At 40.7% G+C, this 14,068-nt stretch overlaps 1 protein-coding gene across 8 annotated transcripts in view; it reads right to left on the bottom strand.

Moving 5' to 3' along the window:
- The window catches only part of LOC122541410 (protein PRRC2A-like), a 139,698-nt gene that overhangs the window by 25,635 nt on the left and 99,995 nt on the right, over positions 1–14,068 (bottom strand). For 6 of the 8 annotated variants that reach the window (XM_043678160.2, XM_043678166.2, XM_043678164.2 and 3 more), the window contains 6 exons: positions 13,241–13,389; positions 12,083–12,251; positions 8,995–9,059; positions 6,136–6,372; positions 3,336–3,569; positions 463–549 (listed from right to left, as the gene is read on the bottom strand). In XM_043678160.2, coding sequence (XP_043534095.2) covers positions 463–549; positions 3,336–3,569; positions 6,136–6,372; positions 8,995–9,059; positions 12,083–12,251; positions 13,241–13,389 — 941 coding nt within the window. The remainder of the gene's footprint in view (positions 1–462; positions 550–3,335; positions 3,570–6,135; positions 6,373–8,994; positions 9,060–12,082; positions 12,252–13,240; positions 13,390–14,068) is intronic. The other 2 variants (XM_087979328.1, XM_043678163.2) reach the window with 2 other exon arrangements.

Below are 14,068 nucleotides of genomic sequence, written 5' to 3'. Positions count from 1 at the left end.
TAAAGTCATCATCTGTTCCTATTTCACATGCTACTTCAGATTATAAAAGGCCTAAAATCCAGGGTGAACTTCTGGGGTCATATAGCACACTTCGACAAAAGGTAGTATCTCTCAGCAGTCACACAATCACAGAATTAAGTCTGAACCATTGAAAAATTCCAGGTTGAAATCTTAGGCATTTTAAAAAGCTAGGCCCTTTGCCAGTGCACCTCACTAGTGCATTTCCTCACTTGCACTACTAAAATTGCCTCTCACCTGGATGAAAAACATGCAATTTCACCAAATAGTGGAGTGCTCTCAGACGATACAAGTAGCATGCGAGTGCCCTTGCACGCATTTGAATTTATATATGCAAGTTGTCCTGAAACTGGCTTACAGGAGAAGAATTGTTTCCTAAAACACAGCAGCAGCAAGGAAATGTAAACCATGCATAAATGAAGTTACAGATCAGGCAGTACGTACATCATTGCTGGCAGCATTCTGCAGTTTGTTGGGTGGTGAACTTGCAGACCTTTGAATCGTAGGCACAGCTAGACTGAAGTCAGAATCCTAAAGGAAGCAAAATGAATAGTCTAATGCTTATGAACTGACATTTAAATATAATGAGTGTCTCCCCATTAGAATATCTTGGAGAAAGTTAGCATCTTGCCCAAGCTGCACAAAGAGATACAATATTAGGAACAGTTTTTGCAGACAGAAAGTATGTACTCAAATGGAGCTCCACTGCTCTTGAATTGGGAGACCTCAGCATTCCAGTCTGCAGAATTTGTACATATGGATTAGGTCTGCCTGCTCAAACACATTACTCCAATCAAACCCCCTCATTTAAATCCATCAGATTTCCTAGTCATAAGCCCAGAAATTTCCTGGTAACTGACAATATGCCAATAACATTACTAATTCCTCCACCACCCACTGTAAATCAGTCTCATCCTTTGTGAGACGACATTGATTCACACATTACTATCCTACAAAATGAACTTATTGTTTAATAAAATGAATGTTACGCAAGCTTCAAGAGATCCCCAATTCAGGGACAGTGCCGTTAGATGCAGTGGTCATTACGCAGTCGATTCTACATCAAAAATAATCTTATGTTTTTGGTGTGGCTGATGGTAGAATAGTGGGGAGAGTTAACAGGATTCTTGCTCTTTTGATCTGGCCATGGGATCTTCAAAATCTGCTCAACCAGGTGGATGGCATATCTGACAAAACAGCGGTCAACTCCGTGCAGTCACCTCAAAATTTACATGCTTCAACCTTCGTGCTGGACCACGACTTGTGATAAGGAGACATTTCTTCACCCAGATTGTGGGGAGCCTGTGGAATTCTTTGCCCCTGAAAACAGTTAAGGCTTTTAAACTGAACATTAAGGGGTTAAAGACAGATGGAAGAAGAAATCCAGGGAATTACAGACCAGTTAGCCTAACATCTCTAATGGGGTCTATAATTAATAACGGAGTAACTGAATGATTTGAAAATGTTCAGTTAATCAGGTGAGTCAGATCAGTCAAGCCTCATTGAAATTTTTTGAAGAGGTGACTAAGATAGCAGGAAGAGAATATCTATGGCTTTTGTTTATATGGACTTCCAAAAGGCATTTGATAAAATTTCACATAAGACTGTTAAGCTAAGACAGAAGCCCATGGAAGTTTGGGAGAATTATGACACGGCTGGGAAATTGGTTGAGTGGCAGGTGACAGAAAGTAGGGATAAAGGGTAGGTTCTCTGATTGGTAGGATGTCACCATATAGGTTCTGTTGGCGTTTCAATCAATCATTCACACTATTTACTGACAACTTGGATAATGGCATAGAAAGTCGTATATCCAAATGTGCCGATGACAAAAAGTGAGGCAGCATTGTAGACAACGTAGATAACAGCATAAAATTACAAAAGGGATATTGATAAACTAATAGGCAAAACTGCGACAGATAGAGTTCGATGTAAGCAAGTGTGAGGTTATTCTTTTGGTCCAAATAGGATAAGTCATGGTATGAAGGTAAGTACAGTCAAGGTTCAAAAAGACTTGGGGGTTCAGGTGCACGGATCTTAATGTCACAAACAGGTGCAGGAAGATAATAAAAAAAAACTCAATGAAATGCAGGCTTTTATATCAAGAGGGCTGAAGTACAAGGATACGGAATGATTTGGAGATGCCGGTGTTAGACTGGGGTGTACAAAGTTAAAAGTCACAACACCAGGTTATAGTCCAACAGGTTTAATTGAAAGCACATTAGCTTTTGGAGTGCTGCACCTTCATCAGGTGGTTGTGACAGGTGTTGTGTGAAGGATACAGAAGTTACACTGCAGTTCAACCCCAATTAGACCTCACCTGGAGCCGAAAGTGTGGTGCTGAATAAGCACAGCAGCTCATACAGCATCTAAGGAGCAGGAGAATCAACGTTTTGGTCATATGCCAGAAACATCAATTCTCCTGCTCCTTGGATGTTGCCTACCTTACATGCTTTTCCAGCAGCACACACACTCAACTCCAGCATCAGCAGTCCTCACTTTCTACTAGACCTCTCCTGGAGCATTGAGCGCGGATTTAAGTACCACACCTTTGGAAGGGTACAGTGGCCTTGGAGGGAATATGATGTAGTTTGACAAGAATGATGTCTGGACTTCAGGGGTTAAGTTATGAGGAGAGATTACACAAATTAGGTCAGTTTTCTCTGGAATTCAGGTAGTTAAGGGGCGATCTGACCAAAACCTTCAAGATAAATTGGGGAACAGGCTCACGGGGTTGAATGGCCTAGCCCGGTTTCTGTGCTGTAAGCAGAAAGCTGAAACAATGCTGCGTAGATGAGTAACCATGATCGTATTGAATGGCAAAGCAGACTCTAAAGGGCATATTCCTGGCCTACGTTTTATGCTTCCATGATTAAGAGGCAAGAATGTTAATAAAGCCAACAACACATGTTAATACAGCTAACCGAAAAGGAGGGCAACCTCTCAGCATTCACCCAATGGGCCAGACATTGTACCTAGTCTTTCAGAAAGTTAACCAACACAAATGCAGTTCGGCTGTAGCTGATTTGTTACTTAACTGAACAGGCTTGAAGATCATTTCTATATTTGAAATGAGTATACAAACAGAGGACCCATTAAAATTATTTTCACTTTTATTTGTCTCACTTATCGATAAAATTCCACTATTATAACTTCCCCACTCAGTTCTTCCCTTCTGCTTTGATTTCTTCTTTACTTTCAACCCTCAAGTACTCTGGGGGAACACAATACTAGATAAGGTTGCTGAACTGGTTACTGAGTTGAACCAGAATCCAAAGTCTAAATTTGAGCATTAAAACAAAAATAATCAATTGACTCACCTTTGCACTCACTCCAAACTGGATAGGTGGTACAGTGACTTCAGTCTCCAGTAACAAGTCAGGATCTGGTTTGGATTTTGGTCTGCTGTTTATTGAAAAGCCAACAGCCTTTGCAGCAGTCTCAGGACTCTCTTTCTGCTGTCCTTCTCTTGCCTTTTTATTTTTTAGTGAACGTTCATTTCCTATTGGTCCAGGTTTATGCTCTTTACTCAGTTCGCTGGCAGACTCCTGAAACTTCATGAAATCAAAGACTTTTAATGTATACATTGTCTTCTTTAAAAACAAAGAATCAACCTAGCACTGTAACATTAATAAGTAAAACCTCATGCAAAGAGGTTATTTAATCCTCTTGCGTCTAGTTTAAGTGACTCATTAGAATTGCCATACCAGTCTTCAGCATTACCATGGACGTCATAAACATTTCTCTCAATTAACTAAGCCAAGATTTAATAGACTAAGGCATGTACAAAGACAATAGCAGAAGTTTGCACTTTGGCATGGACAATATATATTGAACCAGTGTACATCAATGCATGACAATTGGAGCAGTGACACCTGGGTTGGCTTGGAAGAGCAAGACAAGACACCCTTCCACTGTGAAGTGAGCCCTACTACGAACAAAGAGCGGTACATGCATTAAAAGCAGAAGAGGCAAGGATCAGGTTTTTTTTTCTCTGTAATCATCTACATGAAATAATCCCACATTCACTCAGACCAAGAACGGTCATTGTGCAAAAGCTTCAGTGGCTGTTGTAGAAGAGGGGAACATGCAAACTTAATCACAGCATGCATCAGATGGCTTAATCTCTTTCCACGCACCATCTCAAGACCCTGCTAAAAAAAGAGCATGTATTACCAAGTTTTGAGAAGATTTGTAGCTCAGGTTGAGGTTCTGGATGGAGGTTTGCTCGCTGAGCTGGAAGGTTCATTTTCAGACGTTCCGTCACCATACTAGGTAACATCCTCAGTGAGCCTCAGGCGAAGCACAGCAGAAATCATCAGCATGTTACCTAGTATGGTGACGAAACGTCTGAAAATGAACCTTCCAGCTAGGCTAGCAAACCTACATCCAGAAGAACATGCATTTCCCCCTAATTCTGGAATTGCAGGACCATACGCTGCCATTCAACACTAGCTCCTAGTCTGGTCATATGATTGTTTGGCAAAGTACACACAGTCAGGTGTATTTTAATTTCAGCTCCTGGCATCTAGCCAACTGTGCGAAATATGAAATGCACCAATACACAGGTGAACTTCAGCAGCAGGGTTTAATACAACAGCAAAGCAGTACCACCAACATCCACCTCTAAGCTATAAAAAGTTGCATGTGAAATCTATTTGTCATAAGCAATTAGGAGGAAGATGCTCAAGGCTATTTAGGGGTTGGCTTAAAATTGTTCTATTTGTCACAGATTTGAAACAATGTTTTTCTTGTCAAGAGGAGGGATTGAAGTCAGAATGGTGCTAAATTCATCTCCCTCTTCCACTCTTGCTACCAACTAGACCCACACCACACCCAAAAGCACAATTTTCTTCTGTATAAATCTCATAATGGAGCATAATGCAGATTTATAACTGAAGTAGATTCAGAATGAGAAGACTGAAAGACCCATAATCTAGAGAGTAAAAATTTGGAACCAATATTATTCGGTTCATTTTTAGGAGCATGATCTGCAATACAATGGTCATCCCCCTTAATGTGTAGCTCTCCTTCCAATTATGAAGAAAATATATCCTACTGCTGAGCTGCATACATTCTAAGCACATGCTGCATCATCATCACACATTAAAAAAATCCTTGCTTCTACTGGCTGATCTACTATTCAAGGAAAGGAGGACATGCATTTCCAATACCATTTGGATTGTCTTTGAGGAAAATGAAGCAAACTGATTTAGTGACATCTAAATTAGTTACAGGGAGGTGGATGGAGCACAAACTTAGCCAATAAGGAGAGGGTTTTAAGGGGGGGGGGGGGAGAAAGGGAAGAGAGGGAAGTTTTTTTTAAATAAAAAAAAAAGAGAACTCCAGCAGACAGAGCCAAAGCAGCTACAAGCTGAGCCATTTGAAGGAGATGTGCAAATGAGGCAGAAAATGGAGGAAACTGGAAATCAAACATACCGAGCATTGTGGTCAAAAAAAGGGATTTAGACTTAGACAAGAAAATGCTAAAGGAGAAGCTACCCTTCTATACAAAGATATCTTTTTTGATGATGGCATGACCAGCATAGGATTTAAAAGCTTTTCTCTAACTTATGTATACTAATAGTCCAAGCTCTTACACGCCATTAACTCTATAGTTTTTTCCATGCTGTATAAATCTAAGGTGCCAACAACAGGGTTGAAAAGATTTTTAACAATAAAATAACTTCTGACACAATGGAACTTTTATTTTTAAACATTGAACTGCCTTAAAGTGCAAGGCAATATAGTGATGGTGAGTGGGAAAGAAGCAAGTGGGAAAGGCAGAGAGCTGTGCCTTAGGAATAAATAAAATCAGAACTCTCACTCAGAACTGCTTTTCACAAGAACCTAACTGGAGAGTGTGTGGCTCTGAAAGAACACACACACACACACAAATAGATGCAATTACCTCCGTGAAGCATTTCGCCTGCTGAAGCTCGCTGTTAACAGTCACAAAAGAATGGGTATTATGGATAGGGATTGAAGGTCAGGTTGGGGAGGAGGAGGAGAAGAACACTACCAGAGGTGACTGGTATTCAGAATAAATGCATTCAGAACAAATGCTGTACAGCAAGCAAGGTGATTATAGAGGCCATGTCATCACAGTAAGTGCGATACCTTATTTTCTTTCAGTGCTCCTGTCCTAGCAGGTCTCTGTCTCTGCTCTTTGGGTTCTAGGAGCTGGTTTTCTGCTGATCGAATCTCAACCACCTTTGTGCTGATCCGGTTAATAAGACCAACACGCTCCCCAGTGTCAGTTTTCAGGCTGCTGGCTGGAGAACTACGCTGCGAGGAACTGGTCGATGAGACCTGACAGTCGCTGCTCAAATCCACCCCACTGTCAGTCTGGCTGGCCTTGAAACAAAAGGGCAGAGACATACACGCTGCAGTTTAATCAAAATACATGAACTACATTGTTGCTTTTTTTCCCAAAAATGCAAGCCGCCAACTCTTCTTCCTTGGCAACTGTCCGTCACGGCCAGTACATTCACACCTGCTTACAAAGCTAATTAACCTTTCAAAGACTGAAGTATCATTTCCAAAAGCAAATTCCTCTCCTGCATGTATGTTAGGTCCTTGTGGGACCATCACCCCATGGAAGCTAATTGCACTCCAATACCCTTGTTCAAGGTGACTATTCTGTGTGGACTTACACAGCGAGTATCAGCAGGCGATTCAACCTTTGGGATTTCAACAAACTGGGGAACAAAGTTAGAACTTAAGAGGTTTTAAATAAGTGGCAGGTGCACTGTGAAAGAATGGGAGGCAGGATAAGTTAAATCAAACAAAAGTGTAATGAGATAGAAACAAAAAAAAGTGCGCCTGGAGATGGTGCAAATTGCCAAACCTTGAACAGCTGAATCTTGAATCGCTGTCACCTAAAGCAAAGAGTGAAATGAGAGAGTGAAAGCAAAACTAGCACAGAAGAAAACAACAACACAGGGTAGAGGTTGTGAACTGAAATTGATTACAACTTCCCAGATTCAGTTGGGCATTTTAACTCAATGCTCTAAGTTGAACTGCTGTTCCTCAAGTTTTGCAGGAGGCAAGAGGACAGGGTCATCAACCTGGGAGCATGGAGAAGATTTAAATTGACCCCAAGGTCGGGGTCATGCTTGCAGGCTAAATTGAGGTATTCTACCAGCCAAATCACCCAGTCTGCACCTCATTTAATATATTGAGAATGCTGTATTTTATATTTAAAAAACAAGTAAAGCATTATTTACTTGGAGAAAGTGCTTGGGACCTAGAATTGAGAGAATCTCAGAGTTGGTAATGGCGTAGATGGTTTTTCAGTTCAACACTATGCAGTAGCTTTCTGAATGGCACCAAGTCATGTTCATTGCATCTCTATGCATTATTTTCTTTAAGTAACCATCTAATACCTCCTTGAACATCAACTGAAACTGCTTCCACCATCCTTCCAGGCCTGAAAGCAAGTGATGAAACTTGTCTCACTGTACATATTTTTTGTACAATCACTTTAAATCTGCACTCCCTCATTTTTAATCCTGTTAGGAGCTGGAACAGTTTCTCCCCATCAACTGTTCAGACTTTGGATTTTGAAAACTTCAATCAAATCTCCTCTTTGTCGTTTTCAAGGAAAACTGCCCAAACCTAACCAATCTTCATGACAGTTTTCATCCTTGGAACCACATGCAATCTATTCACCACTGACACCAATGTGTGGCATCTAGAACATCCCAGCAGAAGGCTGGCTAATGTTTCACGACGATTCAGCGTAACCTCCTTACTGTTGTACTCTATGCCCCCCCCCTCAAAATTAGGATCCTAATGCTTTATTAACTGTGCTCTCCATCTGTTCTGCCACCTTTAATGACTTATGCACATAAAAATCAAGGCCCCTCTCCATCAGAGTAGCCTAACATATTTTATTTTAAAAATGGAAAGAGGGAGGAGGTAAATAGAAGGTGTTTGTTACATCTCCCATTCATGCATGGGAAGGTGCTGCACAAAAGAAAGGACTCTGGAGTGATTGTGGAGTGGTTTGATGTATTGCAGGTTTAATTCTGATCTGGTCATTAAACCTGACATAGTTAGGCTGTTGTCTGGAAAGGTCACCAATTTCAGATCAAAACCTCAATCCTTAGTTTGGAATCATTTTTTCTTTTGTTTCAGTTTATATTTCCTGCTTCTCTTTGGTTTTCCGGAGTTTAGAGTGATTCGGCCATTCAGGTCTCCTCCAGACATTTCTTTTTGTTCGTCCATGACCAGTCCCTTTTATTATTTAATCTCTACTGTTCACCTCCCCATTACAGACTTACTACTTTGCCCTCTTCTCTCCCCTTACAAAACAAATTTCACCTAACTTCCTCAGCTCTCTAAAATATCACCTTTCGCACTTGCCCGACCTGCTGAGTATTTCCAACATATTCTGGTTTTATTCCAAAAAATACAACATTAACTTTGGGAAATGGAGATACAAGATGATGAAAACCAGGCAATGGCGTAGAAACAAATGTGGTCCCTTCTATTTGTATGAAAGTTACCTGCTTTGCGTTATTGAGTGAAGTTGCAAAATGGTGTTGTGCACTGGCTTTGTATACCTGGAGAAGCTCAGCATTGGGATAGAGGCTACAGAACTTTTGAGGGCCTGGGGTTCTAAAACAGTACAGGAAGAGTATAAAGATCATAGGGACTACCTGAATAAAAGGGATGGGAAAATCAGCCTTTAGGCTGAAAAACATTGTTGTGCCATCATGCTTACTTCTGGTCACTTGGTCAGTAGAACTTGAACCACCCACAAAGCAAATGCCAACAAGTTCCACAGATACAATCTGAAAGGGATGTTCATTACCAATGTTTCACTCTCTAACCTTGGCCCATGACACATTCAGGTCGCAGAATTATCAGCTACATGCTTGCATATTCAGGCTGTTCAAGAAATAAATGCTTTCAATCAGAATAAGGCAACTCGCATATGTTGACTAGTAGAGTCCAGGAAATATTGCTTACCTCAGCACTAGCTGCCTCGGCAAAGACATTCAGAGGTTTGATCCAAGTATCCAGACCGGAGGCTGCTGGAGGAGTAAGGGAGCAAACTGTAAGATTATGGGAGGGGGGGGAATGCTTTAAAGTTTTGTTACGCAAAAAAAAAGTTAAAAGCACGAAGACTCAGTACAAAAGAGCAAAATCATGCACACCAATCAGGACTTGTCTTTTCAATTGCTGAATTAAACCTGTGCACCTTGAAAGAACCTCTGCATGCAACAGACTTGATCATCACATTGGAAGGAATTGGCTATCATTGAAGCTTCTAGATGGATCAATCTTTTTCTTTTGGCACCGAATGGAATTTTGGTTAGAGTGTAATCTGCAGTGTCTCTTGCCAAAAATCCAGGGTCACAAAAGGGATATCAGGAACATTGGAACAGAAGTAGACTATTCAGCCTCTTGAACTTGCTGTTAGTCATTCAGTTTAATCGTGGCTGATTACATACCTAAATAGGACTTTCCTGCACCCCTTTCCACATGCCTTGGTAGAATTCAACCCCAGCAATCAATATTTGTCTGCAACTTGCCCAATGACTGAGTTTCAGCAGTCCCCTGGGGTAGAGAATTCCACAGATACAATCATAGGTTTTTATGGCTTGGCCTTTATTCCAAGGCTGTGTTCCAAGACTTGTGACTCACCAGCCAGGAGAAACAGCTTATCCACAACCAAATAATCACAACGTAAAATTTTTTACAAGTTTCAAACAACGTTACCTCACATTGTTTAAAACACTAGAGAATACAGGCACAGTTTCCTCAGTATCTCTTCCTAAGACCGTTCTGCTCTCCCAGGAATTAGTCTGGTGAACCTCTGTTGCACTCCCTCTATAGCATGAATATCCTCCCTTGGATAAGACTTTACCTGGCGTTTTGTGTACACTTTTTAAAGTCTTATCAAGGCCAACTACACCATCTTTACTTCTCTACCCCTTGTGATGGCAGCCAACATACCACTCGCCTTCCTCATCGATTGTTGCACCTGCATGTTAGCTTTCTGTGTATTGGGAACAGGTTCCTCAGGCACCAAATGTCCCAATCTCTCACCAGCGAAGAAATTTAAAACAAAAAAAAATATCACACATTATATTCCATCAGCCATGTTCTAGTCCATTCACTTTAGTCTGCCCAAGTCTTCTTGAAGTTTCCTTGCACATTTCCCAAACTTGTTTTCCCACCTAGTTTTGTGTAATAGCAAAACTAAAAATATTAAAATGGGTTCCATTATTTAATTAATTTATAGTCACCGAACAGCTGCAGCCATTGCACAGCCTACAATGAGAATGACCCATTCATTCTTACTCCGCTTTATGCTATCCTCTATGGATTGCAAATTGGTTTTTCTGAATTGCATGCTCTAATTTTGATTACTAATCTTCTATATAGCACTTTTTCAAAAGTCTCCTGAAAATACAGTAAAACACCCATTGATTCTATTTGATCTATACTGCAAATAACATCTTCCAAACAGATCAAGCATGATTTCCCTTTAATAAATTCATGCCAACTCAACTGCACCACTATTTTCTACTGACAAAGTAGCAGGTCTGTGGTTCTCCATTGTCCCTCTCTCCTTAATAGTGGTGTTATCTTTGTTATTTTCCATCTGTAGAATCCTCTCCAGAATCTTCAGAATTTTAAAAGCATCTGCTACCTTTATAGCCACCGCCTTCAACAAGACTTATCATGAAAGGTCTGTCATTTCTACTGCACCGCACATGACCCCAAGCTTTACAGTCAATGAAGTTACTGTAACAGTACAGTCACTGTTGCAATGTGTAATCATTAATTTTTGAAACAGCAAGTTCCCGAAAACAAAATGTGATGATAACTAAATAATCCGATTGAGGTTCAGTGATAAACATTGGTCAAGAGACTATGGAGAAGTCGTCAGCTCATCTTTAAAAAGTATGTTGTTGTGATCTGTCACAATCACCCAGGACTGCAGTAAAGGACCTTGGCTCAACATCTCATCCAAAAGCCAAGACTTCTCAAATTTCTGCATCAGGACTAGAGCCCACAACTTTCTGAATTCAGAGGTTCCCCACTGTCAGAACCAGCAACTCTATTTTCTCTGCAAAATTAAACTCACAACAACATCCAAATCTATCATGTTCTGGATTGCAAAAACCTCACACATGAGCAACAGCCAAATAGCTTCTACCTAAACTGTAAGCCTCTCCTGGACCCAGAGAGCTAACTGAGAACATAAGGAAAGATTAAAAATCCAAATTACATTTGTTCTTGCCAAATGCTGCAAGTATTTCTTTTCAAAAATATTATTACACTCACTTGAACATGATACATGCTGCGGCTGTCAATCTATCAGGGAAAACAGCTCCTAGCAATTTTATTCAAGTATAAATAGAAGCAACAAACGTTGATCGTTATTGGACAAGGGCCATCATGATCAAACCCAGTTTATCCTCATCTCACATTCATATATCCACTGCCAACAGGATTAATTCAATTATTAAGAGGAGCTGAAACCCTGGCTCACATTTCCTGACCTAGCTGCAAGGCAGGTACCTGGAAATGTTCTACAGCTATTTTAAGCTAGATTAGTATTAATTATTTTGTGTCACAGAAGACAAAGCAATCATTAGTGTGCTCAAGACAGTTTAAATGAAAAAGCCAAAAATAGAAATTGCTGGAAAAGCTCAGGTGGTCTGGCAGCAGAGTTCCAGGGAAGGGTCACTCCACCAAAACATTAACATTAATTTCTCGCTACAGATGCTGCCAAACCTGCTGTGTTTTTCCAGCAATTTCTGTTTTTATCTCTGAATTACAGCATCCATAGTTCTGAGTTTCATGAAAAGTTGCAGCTGAAGTTCAAGCCTCACTAGGCTAGCAAATATATTTTTTGGAACATGCCATTCAGGTGCTGTGCACAAATAAATATATATTGCCTAAGATCGGTGGTAATTTCTTCAAAGTTTCAATTACTTACAGGTTTGTACCAAAAGGTAGATACTTTGTTTACAAGAATACATTAAAACTTCTCATCCATGCCCACACTTCACGTTTCTATTCATATGTGAGAATGACATACCGGAATGCGTGGTATTCCAAATCTGGGTTCCCAGATCAGCTGTGTTAGTCTGACCCTTGCAGCTCTCTTCAGACTCTAAGTTTGAAAGAGTCACCTTCTTAGACTGCTTTTTGGGGAAGCCAGATAATGAGGGATGCAGAGAATCCATTGTGCAGATTTTGACAGCCTTCTGGTGAAGAAAGATAACATTAAAACTGTTAGGGAGAATCAGGTACCACAAGGTAACCAGAACACATCATTCCAAATACAACGTCTTACTGCCAAACCACTTCCTATCCACCCCTCAAACTCAGCTGGTAGTTACAGGCCTTGCACATGTGGCAGAGGGCAAAAATCAGCAAATGGTCTCAGTCAACAAATCTTCCAGTTTGATCAGCACCATTTCTTACTTCTTTTGCCATGTTATTTCAACACAGCCTGAGGATCCAAGCAGACCAATGGGATTTCTTTTGTTTTTTTCTTAAAATCGGGGGATGGCGAGGGCAAGAAATAAAGAAAAGGATGAAAAAGGGTAATGGGCATTTGTGTTCATTTAATTAATTTCAAAAGCATTTCAACAAAGGGCATCATTACCTCTGCATGGACACAGTACAGTGAAGTAGCATCAAGATTTGATGAGTTTGCAAATTTGCTACCTTTCTGAAACAGTTCAATTGTATGTACGATCACTGGGCTGCAGATCCAAGAGTAACAATGCTCCAAGTAGCAAAGTCATCAACCAGAAATGACTTTCATCAACTGCCCCACAATTGGAAGACAATGTCTACTCAGCATTGCAGGTTTCTGCTGCAAGTCTCAACATGAATGAAGTCAACTTGAAAATTCTAAAAATTTCTTTAAAAACTCTACATAAAGTCATCCTGCTTCCATCAAATTTTCTGGCTTCACTTTTAGAACTGTTGGTCTGTACAAGATATGAATTTTAACACTGGCAGCCCATGGAGAAATCCACACACAGTCAAACACACTGTCGTCCTCAGTTAACTTTAGCATATGCCACCTTAGTTTTCAGCACAGACTCAAATGAAGCAAGTCACATAGCCAATACATGACTAATCTATGCTTTTACTATCTTTACCTCCCGAAGGCTTACCAGTTATTTAGATTGATATCTAAACACAGGTAGAACCCCCGACAAGAGCTTGCCTCTGAGTTTACCTGCAGCAGATGCTCTTCCTTTTTGCGGCGCTCATCGTCCAGGATCCTCTTCTGACGTTTTGAAAGGACGCGGGTGAAGCCGTCATTTAAGGGAGATATGGACTCATCATCTGCAGAAACTGCTGGGTGATCATCAATAATCACAACACCTAAAAAAGATTCATCCGAAATCAAACAAAGTCAACAGGTCAAATGCCGTCCGAACTGTTCTATGGTACAGAAAGCCACATCGTGAAGGCAAACAGGTAACCAAGCTACATGTAAAACTGTTAACTCACTCAGAAGATTAGTATTTCCAGACTTGAACATAATGCACAGAACACTTCACCACATCAGTGAGGAAAAGCCACACTGTCAAGTCCCACAAAAAGAGGCTCTACAGAGAGAGCAGGGAAGCTACCTTAAGATGTCTCTTAACCCACAGTATTAAACAGAGACTGTCAAGTCATTTGCCTCATGGCTGTTTGTGGAGATTCCCTGAAAAAGTCAATTGCTACTTTCCATTTATTTTTTTCCACATGTGGATGTCTCTGGCTTGGTCAGCTTTTGTGGCTCACTCTGCAACTACTCCCCAACTGGTGGTCTCAGCCAGCTTCATGACCGGTTATAGTTGGTGTGGGTGCCAGTACAGCAATAATGTGGTTGGATATGGAGCTCCAGGACTTAAACCCTGTGACAGTGAAGGAACAGCGATACAGTTACAAGTCAGGATGGTCTGTGGTTTGGAGGGAAACTTCAGGTGGTGACAATCTCATGGATCTACTGTGGCAGAGGTCACAGGTTAGGAATGTGCAATCAAAGGAGCGTTGGTGGGTTGCTGTACATAGT

This window comes from Chiloscyllium plagiosum, unplaced genomic scaffold (assembly GCF_037043375.1).
Source record: "Chiloscyllium plagiosum isolate Xiang-an unplaced genomic scaffold, Cpla_swu_hap1 HiC_scaffold_35, whole genome shotgun sequence".
NCBI lineage: Eukaryota > Metazoa > Chordata > Chondrichthyes > Orectolobiformes > Hemiscylliidae > Chiloscyllium > Chiloscyllium plagiosum.
The sequence above is the reverse complement of the archived record's forward strand: the minus strand, read 5'-3'. Positions and strand labels throughout refer to the sequence as shown.